At 43.6% G+C, this 17,382-nt stretch overlaps 1 protein-coding gene across 1 annotated transcript in view; it reads left to right on the forward strand.

The window, feature by feature from the left end:
• Positions 1–17,382, forward strand: part of LOC104159794 (von Willebrand factor-like) — a gene marked incomplete at its 3' end in the record, with an annotated part of 40,697 nt that overhangs the window by 9,563 nt on the left and 13,752 nt on the right. Inside the window, exon 6 of the mRNA XM_009697794.1 lies at positions 4,329–4,584. Coding sequence (XP_009696096.1) covers positions 4,329–4,584 — 256 coding nt within the window. The remainder of the gene's footprint in view (positions 1–4,328; positions 4,585–17,382) is intronic.

Below are 17,382 nucleotides of genomic sequence, written 5' to 3' on the forward strand. Positions count from 1 at the left end.
TCCCTCTGTTGTGTTTAATACTATTAATTTTATATTCATTGAACCAGAGAGGGCAGGAAAGACTTTATAGCCCATGACTTCAGTATTTCATATCATTAATTTGGTCCAAACTATGGATCAATTTTTGGTCAACCTTGTCAATAGTTTTGCTTGTCTGGAACCATATACTAAACCATGTAAAACTGTGTAAAAAACCCAAAGAAACAAAAAACCAACAACCAACAAACAAACAAACGAGCCCCTCCACTAACAAACTTAAAAACCCCATTGCTTGGTAAATAACCAACATGTGAAAGTTTATGCACCTCTGCTCATGGTATCATAGTGTCTTGAACAAATTCTTGGATATATTTTACAGATGAGTTAGCAGACCCTGGGAGAGTTAACCTGATGGGCCTATGGCCCTATGGAGAATCTGGAGGAGGTCCAGGGAGAGAGGTCACGGTTCCTACCTCCCACTCGTGTGCCTTGAGCGCAAGGTGGTTGTTGCTAACACTTTGCCTTCCCTGATCAGCAGTCCCAAAGTAAACAAGCAGCATACCAGTTTTGGATTTCAAAAGGAACTGGTGATTTTGAGACCCAGATGTCATAGTGAACTCTGACTTTTCTGTCAAGAGTGAACATCATCTATCTGAAAATCAGATAAGGGAAAGCAACTATTTTGACAAAAAAATAAAAAAAAAAAAAAAGAGAGGGGGGAAGTCTTGCCCAAAAGATGTCAGCGTGGTTTTGGTTTGTTTGGTTTTGCTTTTTTTTTTTTTTTCCTCCAAAGAGACAGAGACATGAGGGCAGCAATTAGAGCACTAAAGTCACAGTCCAAAAGAATGCCCCTGCTCAGGTGGTTGATGTGTGGTGCTCTCCTGGAGGACCGTAGCAGGGTCATCAAGGTGGTGGGATGTTTCTGGGATGTAGGGAGAAAGTGAAGTTTGGGTTGTTTTTAACAGCTACCTCCTGAACCCTTCTTGCATCCTAAAAGGAGACTGCATGCTAACTAGCTGCCTGGGGGTCTTGGCTGTTGAGCAGCCAATTTGCATGCCGATATCAGTCTGTACTATGGTCCACATCAAGCACTGGTTCTTCAAGCACTTGTCTTGTGTCCAAGTGCTTTGTTTTCATTACATTTTGTGACAGCATCTATTTTCAACACACTTCCTGCAAGACTTAGACAAAACAAGTGCTTTTGCAAAAATTCCACCCGGGCCATATGGAGGGTTCCTGAGTGTAGGGCTCTCATGAGCCCTGACTAGGAGTTGTTTCTCCAGCATCTTGGCTTCTTAGTTAAAGAAGAAGAATTGAACATGGAAGGAAAAGAAGGAAAACAAAGCTCGACTGTGTAGGAGAGGAGGGCAGTCGCGCTGCATGGTGCGTGTGCAGCGCTGCGCTGCCCGGCCGCTCTGTTAGTAACATCACCTACACACTTAAGAAACCCCAATTTTTTTTTTTAGGTTGTTTTTGTTGTGTTGTCCCTTCCACCACCTTTCCTTTCCTACCCCCTCAAGTCCTTTAGCAGAAGGGAATGGAGGTGTTGGGTGAAAGGCAGTGGTGGTGGTGGCTGCTCTTCCCTCTGCCCAGAGTAGTCGGACAAACCGGGGACAATTCTCCCTCCCTGCTTCGCTTCCTGAAACCTCATCAAGTGGACAAAATATTTGAGAATCACCACACTGATTGACAGGGCATGTAGCACAGAGTAGGGGTTGAAGAGTCCTCTCCAAAGTTACCCTCTGCAGAAATAACTTATCCCCATGACCTCAATTTGTTAAGCAGCTCAGTGGCCCCAGAGTCACTTCATAGTTTCACGTTAGAGCTCTCCTGATGGCCAGTGAAACCTTCACGTCCAGCTGCTTTTCACCTTTCCAGAAGTATGGATTGCATCTTACCATGTGTTCGTAAAGCTGCCCATTCAACAAAAATACAAGTACTCTGAAAATACGTGTTTTATTGAATCTAGTTATTACTGCCAATGATACAATGATACTCAATGAAATGCTGTGCATCTTTAGTGACTGCACTGTTTAGCATTGATGACAATGCTAATTTTTTCTGGGGAAAAGCAGGCTGGCAAACGTGCATGCAAAATTTTGCAGCGCTCTCATTTTAAAATTGTAGTGCTTCTCCAGCCCTTTATCTGTTGCCATTGGTCACTGAAGGCTACACTGGACAAATCACAGGAAAAATACACCGTCAACTGATGTCTCTTAATTCATTATTATCCCAGGTTTTTACTGTCATATGTTGAGGAGGCTTACCTGGGGCAGGACCTTGAGCTATTGAGCAAACCCAAATTGATCAAGTATTGCCTGTTCCAGACAGCTTGTAGCTTAGTTTAAGGGCTGCAGGGCTTTGCAAGGAAGAAGAACTGCTCCGGCAAGGTGTTAGCAAATTGCTCGTGCCTGTGGAACGGTCTGCTAATACACAGGCAGGCGCTGGCAACAAGACGGTTTGTAGAGCAGGTTCAAAAAAAACCAAACAAACAACCTCAAACAACCCCACAGAAGTTTCGAAATTATTTATTTTGAAAAAATTTTACTTGAAAGTGTGCATCATAGAATACAGCAGAAGAGTTAAAATAGTATAATAATACAAATGTTGTGTAAAGGAACTACATAAGAGGTATAAATTTACAAGCACCACAGAAGATAAAAATCTAATGGAGGGGGAGAAATGCAAAAAATGGGTGACCAGCGTTTCAGGCCCAACAGTTGTTTCAACCTTCAAATCTTAACGTGTGGGTAAATGAGGAGCTGGGGGGTACCTGCCGGTGGGAAGCTCAACATGGATGTGCATTGAGAGCCAGCGGAACAGTCCTTCATCTCCTACATCTCCTAGTGTACAGCTGTTAGCGTGAGGCTGCATTAGTGCAAATACAAGGGGATGGATTTAATTTGACACCTTGCTTCTCACCAGACTAGATTTCATCATTACTCTAATCTTTGCAATCTGTGGTAAGCTAAAGGGTTGTGTTCTTGTTGCTGTTTTACTTTTCCTGTGCTGAGTTCTGGCTACGTAGATAAAAGTTTCATGCTTTTTATCACCTTTCTCTGTCATCCTTTCCTCGGAGTCTTCCTCTGTTCACATCTGCTGTGAGCCTAACATGTGCTACATTTGTAAGCCCCTGATTTCTAGTTTACAAAAAAGTCTATTAAAGGCTACTGGCTTTATTACATCCACTTTAGCATTCTCAGTGTAGTTTTCAGGACTACCCTTCAGTTTAGGAACAGTTTTAGCGTTCAGTGTATTCTGTGTGTTTGTACTTGTGTTTGTACAGCAGGTAGTTCAATGAAATTTTAATTATATATACATATTATGATATATTATAAAAATATTACATAGGTGTATTTGGGAAGCATTTCTTTTGTTTCCCAGGTACAGTCAGGGTCATATTTCAACATATTCTCTGCATTAGGTCTTGGGAATGCGTTAACAGTGGCAACTGATACTCTCACATGCAACATGGTAGGGTTTTAAAAAGGAAAGTTGCAGAACTGAGAGAAAGTCATGAAATGAACTGTTTGGTAGCAGATGATACCCACAGAAGGAAGCAGAGGTAGTCCTGGAATCAGCCAGGCCATGGGAGGCAAAAGGAGGAGGTGGGAACATTCCCTTTCTGGGAGGATCCCCCTTCTTGGAAGGATGGAGCAAGAGAAGCAGAGAGGTGGATCGCTTCTCCCAGGAAACAGCAGCCGTACAGATTAACTCCTTCAGTTTTGCTTTTATGCAAAGTGGGTGCAAATCTGGCCAAGCCTGGGCCAGGATCTGCTTGTAAGAGCAGAGAGGAGCATGTTTCAGGACAGCTTACACAGTAAGATCATAGGCCCAAGCAATTGTGCTGTATGTTAAGTTTCTTTGCACACGAGATTTAGTTTCAGATAGAAGGAGAAAATCAAGGCTAGCTGGGATCAGGAATGCTAATACTAGGGAGAGCAGCTTCATTTTGTTTGCATCTCTAATGTGTCTTGTGTTTTACTGACAGCTTTTAAACAGTAGGAAAACATGTAAGCATCTTCCTAGCGTTCCGCTTAGGGTTCTGCAGATGATAGCTGACCAGCAAATAACTCCTACCGTGTTCTTGCAGCTGTGAGAAGTGCTGGGAGCTGCCTTCTGCGGGCTTTAGTCTGTCCTCACGCTCAGAGAGGTCCTCTGCAGGAGTCAGCCCAGATCCCTGAAAGTGGCTTTCCTGCAGTCAATCTATTTGGAATAGAAATTAATTTGATACGACAGTTTTTATTTTTAAAACCAGCTTTCAGCAGACTATCACGTTGATAGTAGCCAATAATGACCACTTGTTGCTCAAACCCCTAAACAGCTATGTGCTTCTCCTTCATTTACAGGGACCCTCGTGGGAAACAGTTATGATTTTGCGAACTCTTGGGCTTTGCAGAGTGAAAACAAGCGGTGCAAGAGAGTGCAGACTCCAAGCAACACCTGCAACATTTCATCTGATATTGCAGAGAAGGTTGGTGCCACAAGATACCTTTCTGGTTTCGGCCCTCCGCTACCTGAAGGCAACTTGCCTGCCCTTTGGCAGAACACAAATGCTTCCTTGAATCCACGTCTGTACCGAATGTGGTCTTCCCTCAGCAAGCGGTTAGGGTGCGAGGTGCAGGAGATGCCTGTTTTGGGTTTCTGAGGTGCAGTGTGGTCTGAGATAGCTATACTGGGCACTGATCTTAGCGCTTCACTGGACCAAGGTGTGCAACTCCTCATCCCGCCTGGCAGGAGTTAACCATGGGGCTGGCGGTGGCTGTATGTGGGTCCCTGCCGTGGTGTGCTCCCGGCCTCGGGCTGGATGCAGGATGCAGCTGTGTGCTCGTGGTTCCTGAGCTGATAACTATGTGCCCTCCCTGCAGACTCTGACTGGTGCTAGCAGAAGGATTTCTGCACCGGGCTGGCTGGTGCTGTAGAGAAGTGACCTTGGAGGCCACATGTTATGACTGATGTCTTATTTACATGCAGCGTTGAGAAGGGAACAGTTTACTCACTAGTTAGTGAATGCAATTATTCTCTCGTGCTGTACCCTGCCTGTTGCAATTCTTTCTAAAACTGTAGTACATACATACTCGCACTTCCTCTCCCACCCCTAAAACCCAACACACAAGCATCAAGCATAAATAAAGAAACTAACAGCTCATCTGAGCCTGAAGTGTGAGTTGCAGCCAAAGAAACTTTGGCATTACTTGGGGAAGGGGTGTTTAAGTGGTGCCTGCAGAATGAGGTAGTTAATTCCCTTTCTGATTCTGCCCGTTCTGGAGCCTCTGTGGGCACCACCACCACAAATAGTATTTGTGAATGTGTTGCGGTTCATATACCTGGAAGTCACCAGAGCAGGGAGATGCTTCAGCCAGGCTGTATTTGACAGAGGAGATGTTCTCTGTAGGTGTTGCAAAGGCTCTGTGCCACCGGGCTCTTTCTGTTGCCAGGAGGAAGAGGAGGTTCCTTCAGCTATGCATATAGATAATAGCTGTGATTTGTTGAAGAAACGCAGAACTGCTTGTCTCAGCCAACTCCGTGACCTCCTTTGCTGCATCAACCTTTTTCTTCTCCTCTGTTATGAGTATAAACATATTCCCTGTTTCCATTAAACACAGGGCGGACATGCACAGATGGTCACCGGCTCAGGGAGGAAAGTAGCTTTGAATATATACTGACTGCATGCGGTATTACGGGTTATGACTGTCGTGGTAAATTGAGCCTTCATCCACTGAGGGTTTGCATCTGATCTCACGTACTCTCTTGTAAATCAGAATGATTGGGTGGGTGCCAGGTTTAGATGTATACCAGAGTAACTGAGGCCAAAAATTAGCCTTCAGTTTCTTGTTATACAAGTCTTATAGACTGATACTTGTTAAACCAGGCTCAAATAATTTCTCAAGAGTAGTAGCACTTCCTGGAACATATCTACTCTACACCTACGTTGAGTGCTGGTTTCCTAGTTACCTGGAAAAAGCTAAGACTCGGACAAGCTTGCAGCATTCTGACTGTTTATACTTCCACTAAGCTTTTGGATGGGGATGCTTGTATTAAATATGTTCTGAAATTCAGCGAAGCATGCTCATGCCCCTTAGCACTACAGCTTCAGCCTTGCAGCCTGCAAACTTGGCTGAGGAAATACAGCAGTGATTTCAGGTTGGAAATCTTCAGCCTATGTTTCTTGCTTGAGCTGAGCCGGTGTGCACGGGGTGTTTCTGTCGGGGTCAGGACTGATTGAACATCTGGCTTGAGTAATGGTGCATGATGCCAAAGTGTGTGACTAAAGAGTGAGGGGTTTCAACCTGGCTGAGATCTCTCCTGAGGGAGAGGACTGTGTTGTAAACCTGGTTACAGCCCTAGAGCAGGGCTAGTTCTTGTGACTGGTTGTGGCCGCTGGAATTTTATCTATTCAGGCAAGTGTAATGTTTAGAAAATGTCAACATTGCAACGGAGGCCAGGGAGTGGCATGCAGGGTGAAATCCTGTCTGATGGGTAGACTGCAACTAATCTAAGTTTTATACAGATCACGTTAAATATTGATGCTTTGTTGGATAAAGTTTGCTCCCCTGCAAACTGGATGAAATTATCTTCTCTCTCGTGTGAGTTCATGAGCTCACAGCATTTAACATTGGCTTAATTTATTCACTGTGTAAGAATAAACACAGGGCTATTAATAGAAGTCCAACCAAACGAGTGCCTGCTGAAGAATGTAGGGCTTTTTAATAGCGTCCTTTGTTTGCTTGCTTCAGCTTCAGGAATGTAAATCTCCTCCTTCTCCCAGCCTCCCTCCCTGCCAGGCAGTCAGCTGCTAGGTGAAGAAAACAACAGCTTTGGTTCGGTGCACTCCTCCTGCTCCCGTCCCCACATTTGGGGTAGATCTGTTGTTTTCTTTGCCCTCTCTGTCCTCCCCACCACAACAGCAACCTCAGAGAGATGGCTTCTGACTTCTTTGCAAGGTGCAGTGAAGCCAGAACCCCCTGTTGCTCTTTTATCTCCAAATCATAGAAAACATGGGCAATGTTCTTTAACAAGGAAGCGCTCTTCTCTTGATTAGTGGCTCCATTTATCAGCTGAAGGTCTGAACCCAGCTCACTCCCTTACCCTACTGTTGCTCTGGGCTTTTTCCTGCCCTCCACCTCCAAAACACATACACACTTACATGTGTTTGACTACTGCTCTGCCTGCAGATACGGTTTCTTCTCAGATACACGTTTTCCTCTCCTAGGGCTGGAGGCAGCTTGGCGTCTGCACGGTGGAACTGCCTTTTGGCTGCCTTGTCTTGTGATCCAGAGAACATGCCAAACTGGGTAGTATTGGAGGAAGGGAGCTACTACCTCCCTACCATGCCCTGCCCTCTCTAGCTGCTGTTTAAATAGTTACCGAAAAGAAAGAGCTTCTCTGTGTTGTCTGATCGATCTTTTTTTATCACCGCTCAGATGCGATGATTTAGGGTAGCCGTTCAATGAAGTACGGCAATCGAATAGTCTCTCAGATGACTAACAGCATGGGTAACATGGATCTTGGAGTATAAAATGTGGCGATGTGGATAACGGTGGTAATGAGGCAGCTTTGAAAACAAAAATATATATATTTTAAAGCCTTATTTATGCGTTCTTAGAAGTTCCCTTTATTTTCTAGATTTCACCTCTAATAGAAATGGTACATGGAGGCCACAGGTCACTGTATTTTTTCTTTTTTTTTCTTTCTTATTAGGAAACTATGCCTATAACAGGTTAGATGTGAAAATGACTGAAATTAGAATTCAACTAATTTCTGCTTTTGCTGAAATTCAGCTTTTGCTGCTATTGGTAAGAAATAGTCCCATTTATGTCCCATGGAGTACTTCCAAGGGCAATAAAAAAATAACATTTATCCCCAGATCTGAAAGCAAATGGGAGAGGTTTTCAACTTTTGGACTGTAATTTGTAATCATAGAATCACAGAATGGTTTGGGTCGGAAGGGACCTTAAAGCCCACCCAGTTCCAACCCCCTGCCATGGACAGGGACACCTCCCACCAGACCAGGCTGCTCAAAGCCCCATCCATCCTGGCCTTGAACACTCCCAGGGATGGGGCATCCACAGCTTCTTTAGACAACTTGTGCCACTGCCTCACCACCCTCACCGGGAAGAATTTCTTCCTTATATCTAACCTAAATCTTCCCTCTTCCTGTTTAAAGCCCTTGCCCCTTGTCCGATCGCTCCATGCCCCTGCAAAAAGCCCCTCCCCACTTTCTTGTCGGCCCCTTTAGGTACTGGAAGGCTGCTCTGAGGTCTCCCCGGAGCCTTCTCTTCTCCAGGCTGAAAAACCCCAACTCTCTCAGCCATAGGAGAAATGCTGCAGCCATCAGATCATCTCCGTGGCCTCCTCTGGACTCGCTCCAACAGGTCCATGTCCTTCTTGTGCTGAGGACCCCAGAGCTGAAGGCAGGACTGCAGGGGGGAGTCTCACCAGAGCAGAGCAGAGGGGCAGAATCCCCTCCCTTGACCAGCTGGCCACGTTGCTTTGGATGCAGCTCAGGGTACGGTTGGCTTTCTGGGCTACGAGCACACATGGCTGGGGCATATTGAGCTTTTCATCAACCAATACCTCCAAGTCCTTCTTGCTTAATGGTAGAGGTCACAAGCAAGTCCAGCAAAGACATGGACATACAATACTTTAATACATCTTAGGGGTGAAAACAAGGCACCCACTCTATCTAAAATATCATTTTTCTGCTCCTGAAATATACATGTTAGCTGAATAAGCATTCAAGTGAAGTGACTTCTGTCAGTTGTTATTATGTTCACTCAAACATGCAGCCAGCATTTGGTGTACTGAACATATTGGTTTTGGATGCTTTTTGGTTGGAAAGATGGGAGGCTAAATCATTCTCCCTTTGAATGAACCAAAAGAAGATGTATTCTGAAAATCTATACCCAATTATGGTACCAAAATATACCCTTTCTGAATGATCTGGAGAAACACTTCTCTGTATCTGTATACCATAGGGTTTAAATTCAAGGGAACAAGAGGGGGTGTCTGTTTTCTGTTACTTTTTAGGTTATATCTCTTTAATGGCAATCGTTAAGCAATATACAAATGCAGTTCATGCAGCAGCAGAAGGCAATGCCACAGAAATTGGAAGAATGTACAAAATTCCACCTACAGCTCTGTGTGGCGGGATTGAGGCGGAAAGAAGGTCAGCAAGTTTGTGGTTGCAGTGGATAGTCAGTGCGAGGACACTGCCAACCCGTTTAAAGAAACACTTCACATGGAACTCATGCAGAAGTCAAGGGAGAAGGTTCAAGACCTTCACCTGTATTTCAGATACTGCAGTCAGTTCTGCTAGTTTTAATCTTACAGCCACCTGTGCTCTAAGCACTATTTCAGCCTGAGGCTTCACTCCCTGGTCTGTTGGTTTTAGATATTTCTTTGTTTATGCAGAGCCGCTTCCAGGACTGTTGCTGCATGAGCAAGAATGCTACAGCGGTGAGTGAGACTGCCAATATCTGATGCTCACCACGTATGTGCATTGACCCCTAAACTAAAGAACAAAGACCTCTCTTAGTTCAGCCTGACCACTGAGTTTTAAAGAAAGGACAGAGAGAAAATAAAAATAATTTGCGGAACGGTTTAAGTTGGAAGGGACCATTGGAGGCCATCTAGTCCAACCCCCTGCTTGCAACAGGGCCATCCTAGGTCAGGTTGCTCAAGTCCTTGTCCACTCACATTTTGAATATCTCCAAGGATGGTGGTTCCACAGCATATCTGAACACTTGTTCCAGTTTTTGACCACCCTCACAGTGAAAATTTTTTGGGGGGGGTTGTATCTATTTGGATTTACCCATATTTCAGCTTATGTCCGTTACACTTACTGGTATGTAATCAACATGGTCATAAAAGATTGTTTCTACTGTTTAGTTCCACTAGTGTTTAGTGGAATATACAGAGTCTGAGTTCTGTTGCAACATAACAGTTGAGTTGTATTACCTTTTTAACAAGGTGTTATTAAGAAAACTTATTAACACAGCCCCTAAACGGGCTTATTGCATATACTGGTTTTCTGCTGCATTTGATAGTATCTGGGTTAAGGCTTTGATCCAGGAGTTGCTGCAGTGCTCGTCCTCTGAACGATTCTGAGCTCACTTTCGGTTCTATCGCTTTCATCTTGAAGCGCTGCTTTAATAGCTTTTTTGGCTGCTTCTGTTGTTGTTACTTCCACCCTTAGGGCACTTTTTTAGCTTGCTCGTACTTTTGTGTAGTCTTAGAGCGGCACCAACCACCATTTATGCAGTTCCTGCTCCCTTCCTTCTAGTCTTTCTTTCGAACTGGTTCAGCGTGGTGGCTGCTATCTGGGCATCAGAATTATTCCAGGCTGGAGCTGGTTTTCTGGAGGACAATCATGTTCAACTCTGTAATGGCGCTCAGTTAGCATTGCTTTAAGTTCCCTGAGGCCTTTCTCAGAAAGCTCAAAACATCTTTGTGCACATGGTTGTTCACAGAGCACTTTGCTAAACTCTGAATATATTCCCAACGGGCCAGCCATTTCTGGTTTGGTTTGTTTTCATAAGGAAGAAGTTCTCTCTTGGTTCAGACATGTACGAATTTTAGCTGATCACCTGGACAAAACACCCTTTAGCAAAAAAAGTCTTTTCTACTCAGAAGTTTTCCTATACAGGTATACCATCTGCCATTCAAAGAAGACATCTAGACATCTGCTGAACTCCGTGGGTGTTTTTGCTCCCCATTTTTCATCTCCCAAAAAAATGAATTAGTGCAGCAACTTGTACGTGCTGTCACCTCAGGTACTTGTTAAGGTATTCAGCAGTAATGCATTGTTACTGTGAACTATGAAGACCATGCTCTCCCCCCAACCACTATGTATAACACCTGAAATATAGAGCATGGTTACACCTGCTTATATAAAACACTGACAAATAAGTAGAAGAAAGTTATGCTTCAACTGTTTGTGCTAGGGTTGTATCAGAAAATTGTTTTTTGCTCTTATCTAAAGTCAGTGTCATCCTTTCAGAAAGTTGTATTGAGGACCTCAGACTTATTGAACTGTGACATAATGCATACATAAGAGAAACTCTATTTGGGAACCTCCCTTGGAGAACTTAGCCGTAAACTAAGTTTTCCTTAGATTTTGCTTCACGTACAGCTAAGTTTCCTCTTAGCTTGGTGCCATCTGAAAGGAGAGGTCTTGGTACACTCCTCCCATCTCCCTCTGCACTCCTCTCCTTACACTAGCTGTCACCATGCCAATTTAACTCACGAGAAGAGCAGAACAAATTGCTTTTCTTCCCTGGGTTATTTTTCTGCTATTTATCTGAGCTACATTGACCTGTTGTGCATTGCACAAGCCAGCAGAAGCAACAGGAACATGTGGCCAGAACTGCGAAACAAATTTGGTTCCTCAGATTCCAGTCAGACTCGATCTTTCACTCTGAAACTCACTCTGTTCCCTTATTAGCCAAAAGATGGTCTGGTCATTTTTCTTCCTAAATACCTCAATCGTAAGTTCCTCTCCTTTGCTGTGAGTGTTTTTCTGGTACTCCAGACATCATCTGGTTCTTCACTGCGTAGGAGGCCGTTCTTTGCTTCCCTCCATTTGCTGGCTGGCTGACTGACATATTTCTGCGTGAAACATCCAGTTCTTTGCTTCCCTCCATTTGCTGACTGACTGACTGACATATTTCTGCGTGAAACATCCCTTATATGACACTCTGTTTTATAGTAATTTGCACATTAATGTACCTCTGTGTGTCTATGGATGTAGTGAATAAACGGGTGTAGCTCACTACTCACTATTTAACTACATGGTGGTGTTAAATAATAATCATGATGTCATTTAACAACAGTGGTGACAATGTGTTTGGAAAAGTTGGGGTTTCTCCCAGCTATAGCAACTAATTTTGTCCCTTTCTCTCTCTCTCTCTACCTTTGCTCCTCAATTGTTGTGCAGGGCATCATGGAAATCTGCCAGCTGCTAAGAACATCTTTGATCTTTTCCCGGTGCCACCATCGAGTCGATCCGGAGCCATACATTGATCTCTGTGAACGAGACATCTGTGCCTGTACCCGAGGCACGGACTGTCACTGCTCGGTGTTCCTTGATTACGCAAGAAGCTGCGCTCGCGAAGGAGTGATTTTGGATGGGTGGCTTGAAGAGAGTTCATGCAGTAAGCTGACAAAATTATTCTTAGGCTCCTTATCCCAAATGAGATCACGCCTGTCTTGCAGATTTATGTGCTGCAGCTAAAAGCATCTGGTGCTTTTTTAGCATGTTGATTCAGGTTGATTCAGGCATGGCAAGTTAAAATCTGAAGTGTCTGTCACTTCTATTTATCTGAAGTGCCTTTGCTTGCCCCCTCTTTCAGCTCTACATCACCCGCTTTCTTCTAGAGGTTGTTATCCCTAAGGCAGGATTGTTTGAATCATATATGAAGAAGATCCTGAGCTATTACAGATCCCACCATGGTATATAAAGTCACTGAAGACTTATTTGATACACAAAGGTATAGACTAGGATGTTTGGGAGCTATTTCACATATGGTTCAGATGTGTGACATTATCCAGCCTGTACTTGTAAGTCAGCATCCTCGTGAAAGGCTCTCCTTGATGTTTTTTCATAAAGACAATTGTTTTATCCCTTATTTGCTTGAACCAATTACATTGAAATTGAGATGTTGCCTTTTTTTAAGCCAAATTTTGTCTAGGTTAGAGATCCTGATTGCATCTTGAAATGCTGCCTTTATTAGCCCAATTTTGCTGAGGTCAGAGGACCTGATTGCATCTCTGCTAAGATTTTGCAACAAGGAAGTGCACAGATTCCCTGGAATGGATTATGTTTATAGAGGAAAGGTCATGTTTGCACCCACAGTTGATATATGCATCTACCTTCACTCAAGAACCCCAGTTGAATATGTAAACACACAAATTAATAATAATAATGATAAAAAAGTCAATCCTCTAATATCATGTTCTCAATTATTTTTCTCATGTTTTTGCATTACACAGGGAGGACAGTTTTCTCAGGATGTTTATGTAAATGGATTTCATGGGGTAACTCGCTAATTTGTACTGACACCACTTTCCCCTCTGGTAAAGATATTATGCTGTTGGCCACCACTGAAGAAAACTGTGCCTTCAGATTGTGGTTAGGGCAGGAAGATACTGCCGACCACTTGTTCAAGGGATTGTACACCAGAGCAGAGTCTTATTTCTAGCAGTAATTTGTTACCTTTCCATTGAGACATAAAAGGGATCTGATGAAAACTTGTCTTCTTGCTCAGGGTTCAAGCCAGAGAACCCAATTTTGCTAGGGCTGTCTCTAAGTCTAACTAAAGCCACGAGTGAACTGAACCCCTCTCTGTTCCCAGGAGGTCTAGAGCTCATTTCTAACCCTTGACTTCACAAACCATGTTTTTTTCCGAGTCAGGAAAAAGAGAGGTGGCCTGCCACCACATCAGGAGCTTAAGTTTCCATCGCTCTTTGTCTGTGCTATGACGCTTTCTCAGGAGATGATGATGATGATGATGGTTGCGTTGGAGGCATGAAACGCTCTGCTACATTGGAAGGGCTCAAGTGCTGGGCACACTGTACTAGTGTGAGCTGGTGCCCAAGCCCTGGGGCCACGGAGGGCAAGACTTCTCCCTCGTTACCCTCCCACCTCCTTCAATAGAGGATTTTCTGGGAAAGGGCAGGCTCTAATATTTTCTTCCCACTCCGTGCCCACGCAGTTGTGCAGGGTATGTCTATGCATCAAAATGAAGGAATGGCTATAATGTGTGCTTGCATAATGGCCTAGCCTAGATAATGACAGCAGTGAGGATACCACAGCATGGGTGTTATCCTGTGCTGGCAGTTCTCTGGAAGAAGAACGATGGGATTTCAGAGTCTTAACTGTCTCCCAGTTCTTTCTGGAAACACAAAACAGTGTAATTTCACAAATGAGTGGAGTAACTGCATAGCTTAAAGGTACAGAACATGCTTGTCTATCCAAATTACTTAAATATTGTTGCAAAACTTCTCCCCGTGTTTGATTGTTCTTAATGCACTTGGTTTTAGTTATTAAGACTCAATTTGCCAGAAAAGAAATTAGCTTTAACCTCGAAGTATTTACTACACAACCTGACTGATTATGATACTGCAGCAAACCAAAAATCAAGTGTTTCTTAAGTGTTCTGCTTCTGAAAAAGAAATCATTGATTGGTGAGGATATCACCTTTTTGGTGTGTCTGTGGTTCAGCCTTTGATAATTAAGGGATTTATTTATTTAAGAGTTATTGAGGAATTTGCATTTCTAATTTCTTTTAATTGTTTCAGGGCCAAGATGTCCAGTTGGCATGGAGTATAAGGAATGTGTATCCCCTTGTGCCAAAACCTGCCAGAGCCTGAATATCAATGAAGTGTGCCACGGACAATGTGTTGATGGCTGCAGCTGCCCTGGTAATTTATTTACTGGGTTATTTACAGAGAAACATTTGGCAGTGATGCTACCTATTTTATTAGAAGAAGGAAAGCTGTGTTTTCCCTTTAAATTTTCCTGAAATCAGAAACACTTCTCTTTTCTGGGACCATGCCCTAGAATAAACCAGTTTCTATAATGCCTGTATGTTCACTCCATGAAAGGGCCATTTTTCAGACTTAACTAAAAAGTAAATGTTTCTGTGAAAATCAGCACCATCTAATACTCTAGGACTGCCTTTCTTTCTTGGTGAGGGACCGCTTACCATTGACGTATCTAGATTCCTTCTGAATTGCTTTTGGTTAGAATCATCCAGTTAGAGGAAGAAAGAACAGAGAATACACTGAAAGAGTTTTTTACAGAAAAACAGTACGTGTAGAGCTCGCACTATAATTCCAAAGATCTTCATGATTTTAGATGAACGATTTCACTTATTATCGAATCATTCATACAGGAGATTTGACTGGCTTAAAAGGGGCAGCCCAACCACCACAGTCTTCCTCGTCTGTCTATTATGCTTGGGACAACTGCTGGAGGAGGGTTTTATTCCTGGCTGCAAAGCTCCATATGATCCCATTTATAGCTGGTTTTGTTGTGTTTTTTGGGAGGTTGGGGTTTTTTTTTGGTTGGTTCGTTGTTTTTAATAGGACTATCTCGGCATTTCACCCTTCAAATCTGGACTTTTTGCAAACACACAGAGATATTTACTGTCCCTCTGTATGGTACCAAGATACCAAGTGTGATGGAGGTTTACTGAGAACATAATTTGCTTTCCAAAATAAGGCGGTAATGACAATGTCAGCCTTGTTTGAGGAGTCATTATTGCATTCAGAGCTTAGCAGTTTCCCATTTAGCTGCCCGTCTCTTGCTTACTGGAGGTTCAGAACTGTCACTCAGGCACATGGAGGGTGACAGATGACGCAGGAGCTTATTTTGTTGTGAAGGATCTAGCTATTATATTTGTGCAGTCCTGGGGGCATTTGGGAAAAGCTGGAGATTACTCCACTGGCTGCACAAGGACTCTTGCTATCTTCTTCCTTTGGTAGCTGCACTGGTCAGTTCAGCACAGGAGAAGTCTAAGGGGACAGGAACTGAAGGGGAGAGAAACAGGGGCTCAACAGAAAGGGTACTGCATGAGGAAGTAGGTGGGTAGAAAGAACTGCATGAAAAGAAATACCAATCAGCAGTTCAGAACTTTTACTGTTGTTTGGTGCATAGTCAAAAGGTAAGAACTTTGAGTTTCCTAGAGAACCAGGAGGATTTGGCAGGTGAATAGAGAAATCTGGGGTTTAGGATGAGGATTATATCTTTGTTTAGCTCCCTTCCAGTGCTCCAAGAGTAAAAAGGATCTGTTCAATGAATGTGTGGGGTTTGGTTTTTTCCTTTTATTTTTTTTTCCTTCTTCCTTAAATGTACCACACAGTTACTTTAATTGCTGTAAATGGAATTACTATTGCCAGGAACAAAGGTGGACATTCTGTTTTCTTGTGGTCTCTGGAGAGTCATAGAATCATAGAATCATTATGGTTGGAAGAGACCTCAAAGATCATCAAGTCCAACCGTATACCTGATGCCACCCTGTCCCCTAAACCATGTCTTGAAGTACCATATCTAAACATTTTTTGAACACCTCCAGGGACGATGACTCCACCACCTCCCTGGGGAGCCCGTTCCAATGCCTAACGACTCTAACAGTGAAGAAGTTCTTTCTAATGTCCAGCCTGAACCTCCCCTGGCGCAACTTGAGACCGTTTCCTCTTGTCCTATCGCTAATTACCGGGGAGAAGAGACAACCGCCGCCTGTTTACAACCTCCTTTCAGGTCGTTGTAGAGGGCAATGAGGTCTCCCCTCAGCCTCCTCTTCTCCAGGCTAAACAACCCCAGCTCCCTCAGCCGCTCCTCGTAAGGCTTTTTCTCCAGGCCCTTCACCAGCTTTGTTGCCCTTCTCTGAAATGCTCCAGCAGCTCAATGTCCTTCATATAGTGAGGGGCCCAAAACTGGACACACCACTCTTAAGAGTCACACCACTCTTAAATGCTCTGATCTTGTTTTGAATCTCTCTCACTGGAAGGATTTTCTCAACAGCAGAGATCTTTCCAGGCAGCTCTATGGGAACAATGGGAGAAAGGGGACTTACCTGTGTCTCACTGTCAGTGCTGACTGCTGCTGCCAGGGAAAAGGACCAAAATCTCTGCAGGTGATTGGAAGGAGTCCCTCAAAGAGGAGGGAGAGAGGTTTTTAGCACACAAAACATTTTCCTGCAGCAGCTCTTTTAAACACGGAGGAAACTTTTAAAAAAACTAGCTCTCAAGATGGGGATCCACGAGAAAGAAACTTGTCCTTTCTTCTATTGCTAGCTTATAGTGCAACCTTGGACAAGTCTTGTAACTCTTCTGTGCCTCTGTTTATCTTTGTAAGATAAAATACTCTATTTGTAGAATAGGTAATTATAGTTGTGTAATATGGAAACTTCAGCGGTTGGATGCAAGTTGCAAAGTTGGCCCTTTCACTTTTTGCTTCTGCAGAAGTTGAGAAGAGAAATCACAGCTCCACATGATAATGTTTCTTTCTCTCAGACCCTGTCTGCTAAAATTTCATGGTGTCCAACTTTGTTTCTTCATTCTCTACTTTGTCTCCTCTTCTGTCCTCTTACGACAAATACGAAACCTGTCTGGTTCCGTACGCAGTGAAGTGCATGTGTTTTTCCAGCAGTCAGGTTTCTAGTCCAGCTCTGATCAGCCTTGACCGTGCTCCCTGTGCTTGACTTGTGTATATTGCAATATGTGTGTTTTGGACTTGGAGACTCACTAAGCAAAGAGCTCTTCTGGGAGCATCAGAAATTCATTCAGCACATCTAAGGGAGAGGCAGCACTAGAAGGAGGCACCGGCCCTCGTGAGGCTTTTTGACAAGCCTCTTTTTTTTTTTTTTTTTTACTTTCTGTGACTAACTTTGGATAAAA

Source organism: Cariama cristata, unplaced genomic scaffold, assembly GCF_000690535.1.
Source record: "Cariama cristata isolate BGI_N322 unplaced genomic scaffold, ASM69053v1 scaffold10113, whole genome shotgun sequence".
In the NCBI taxonomy this organism is placed as follows: Eukaryota; Metazoa; Chordata; class Aves; order Cariamiformes; family Cariamidae; genus Cariama; species Cariama cristata.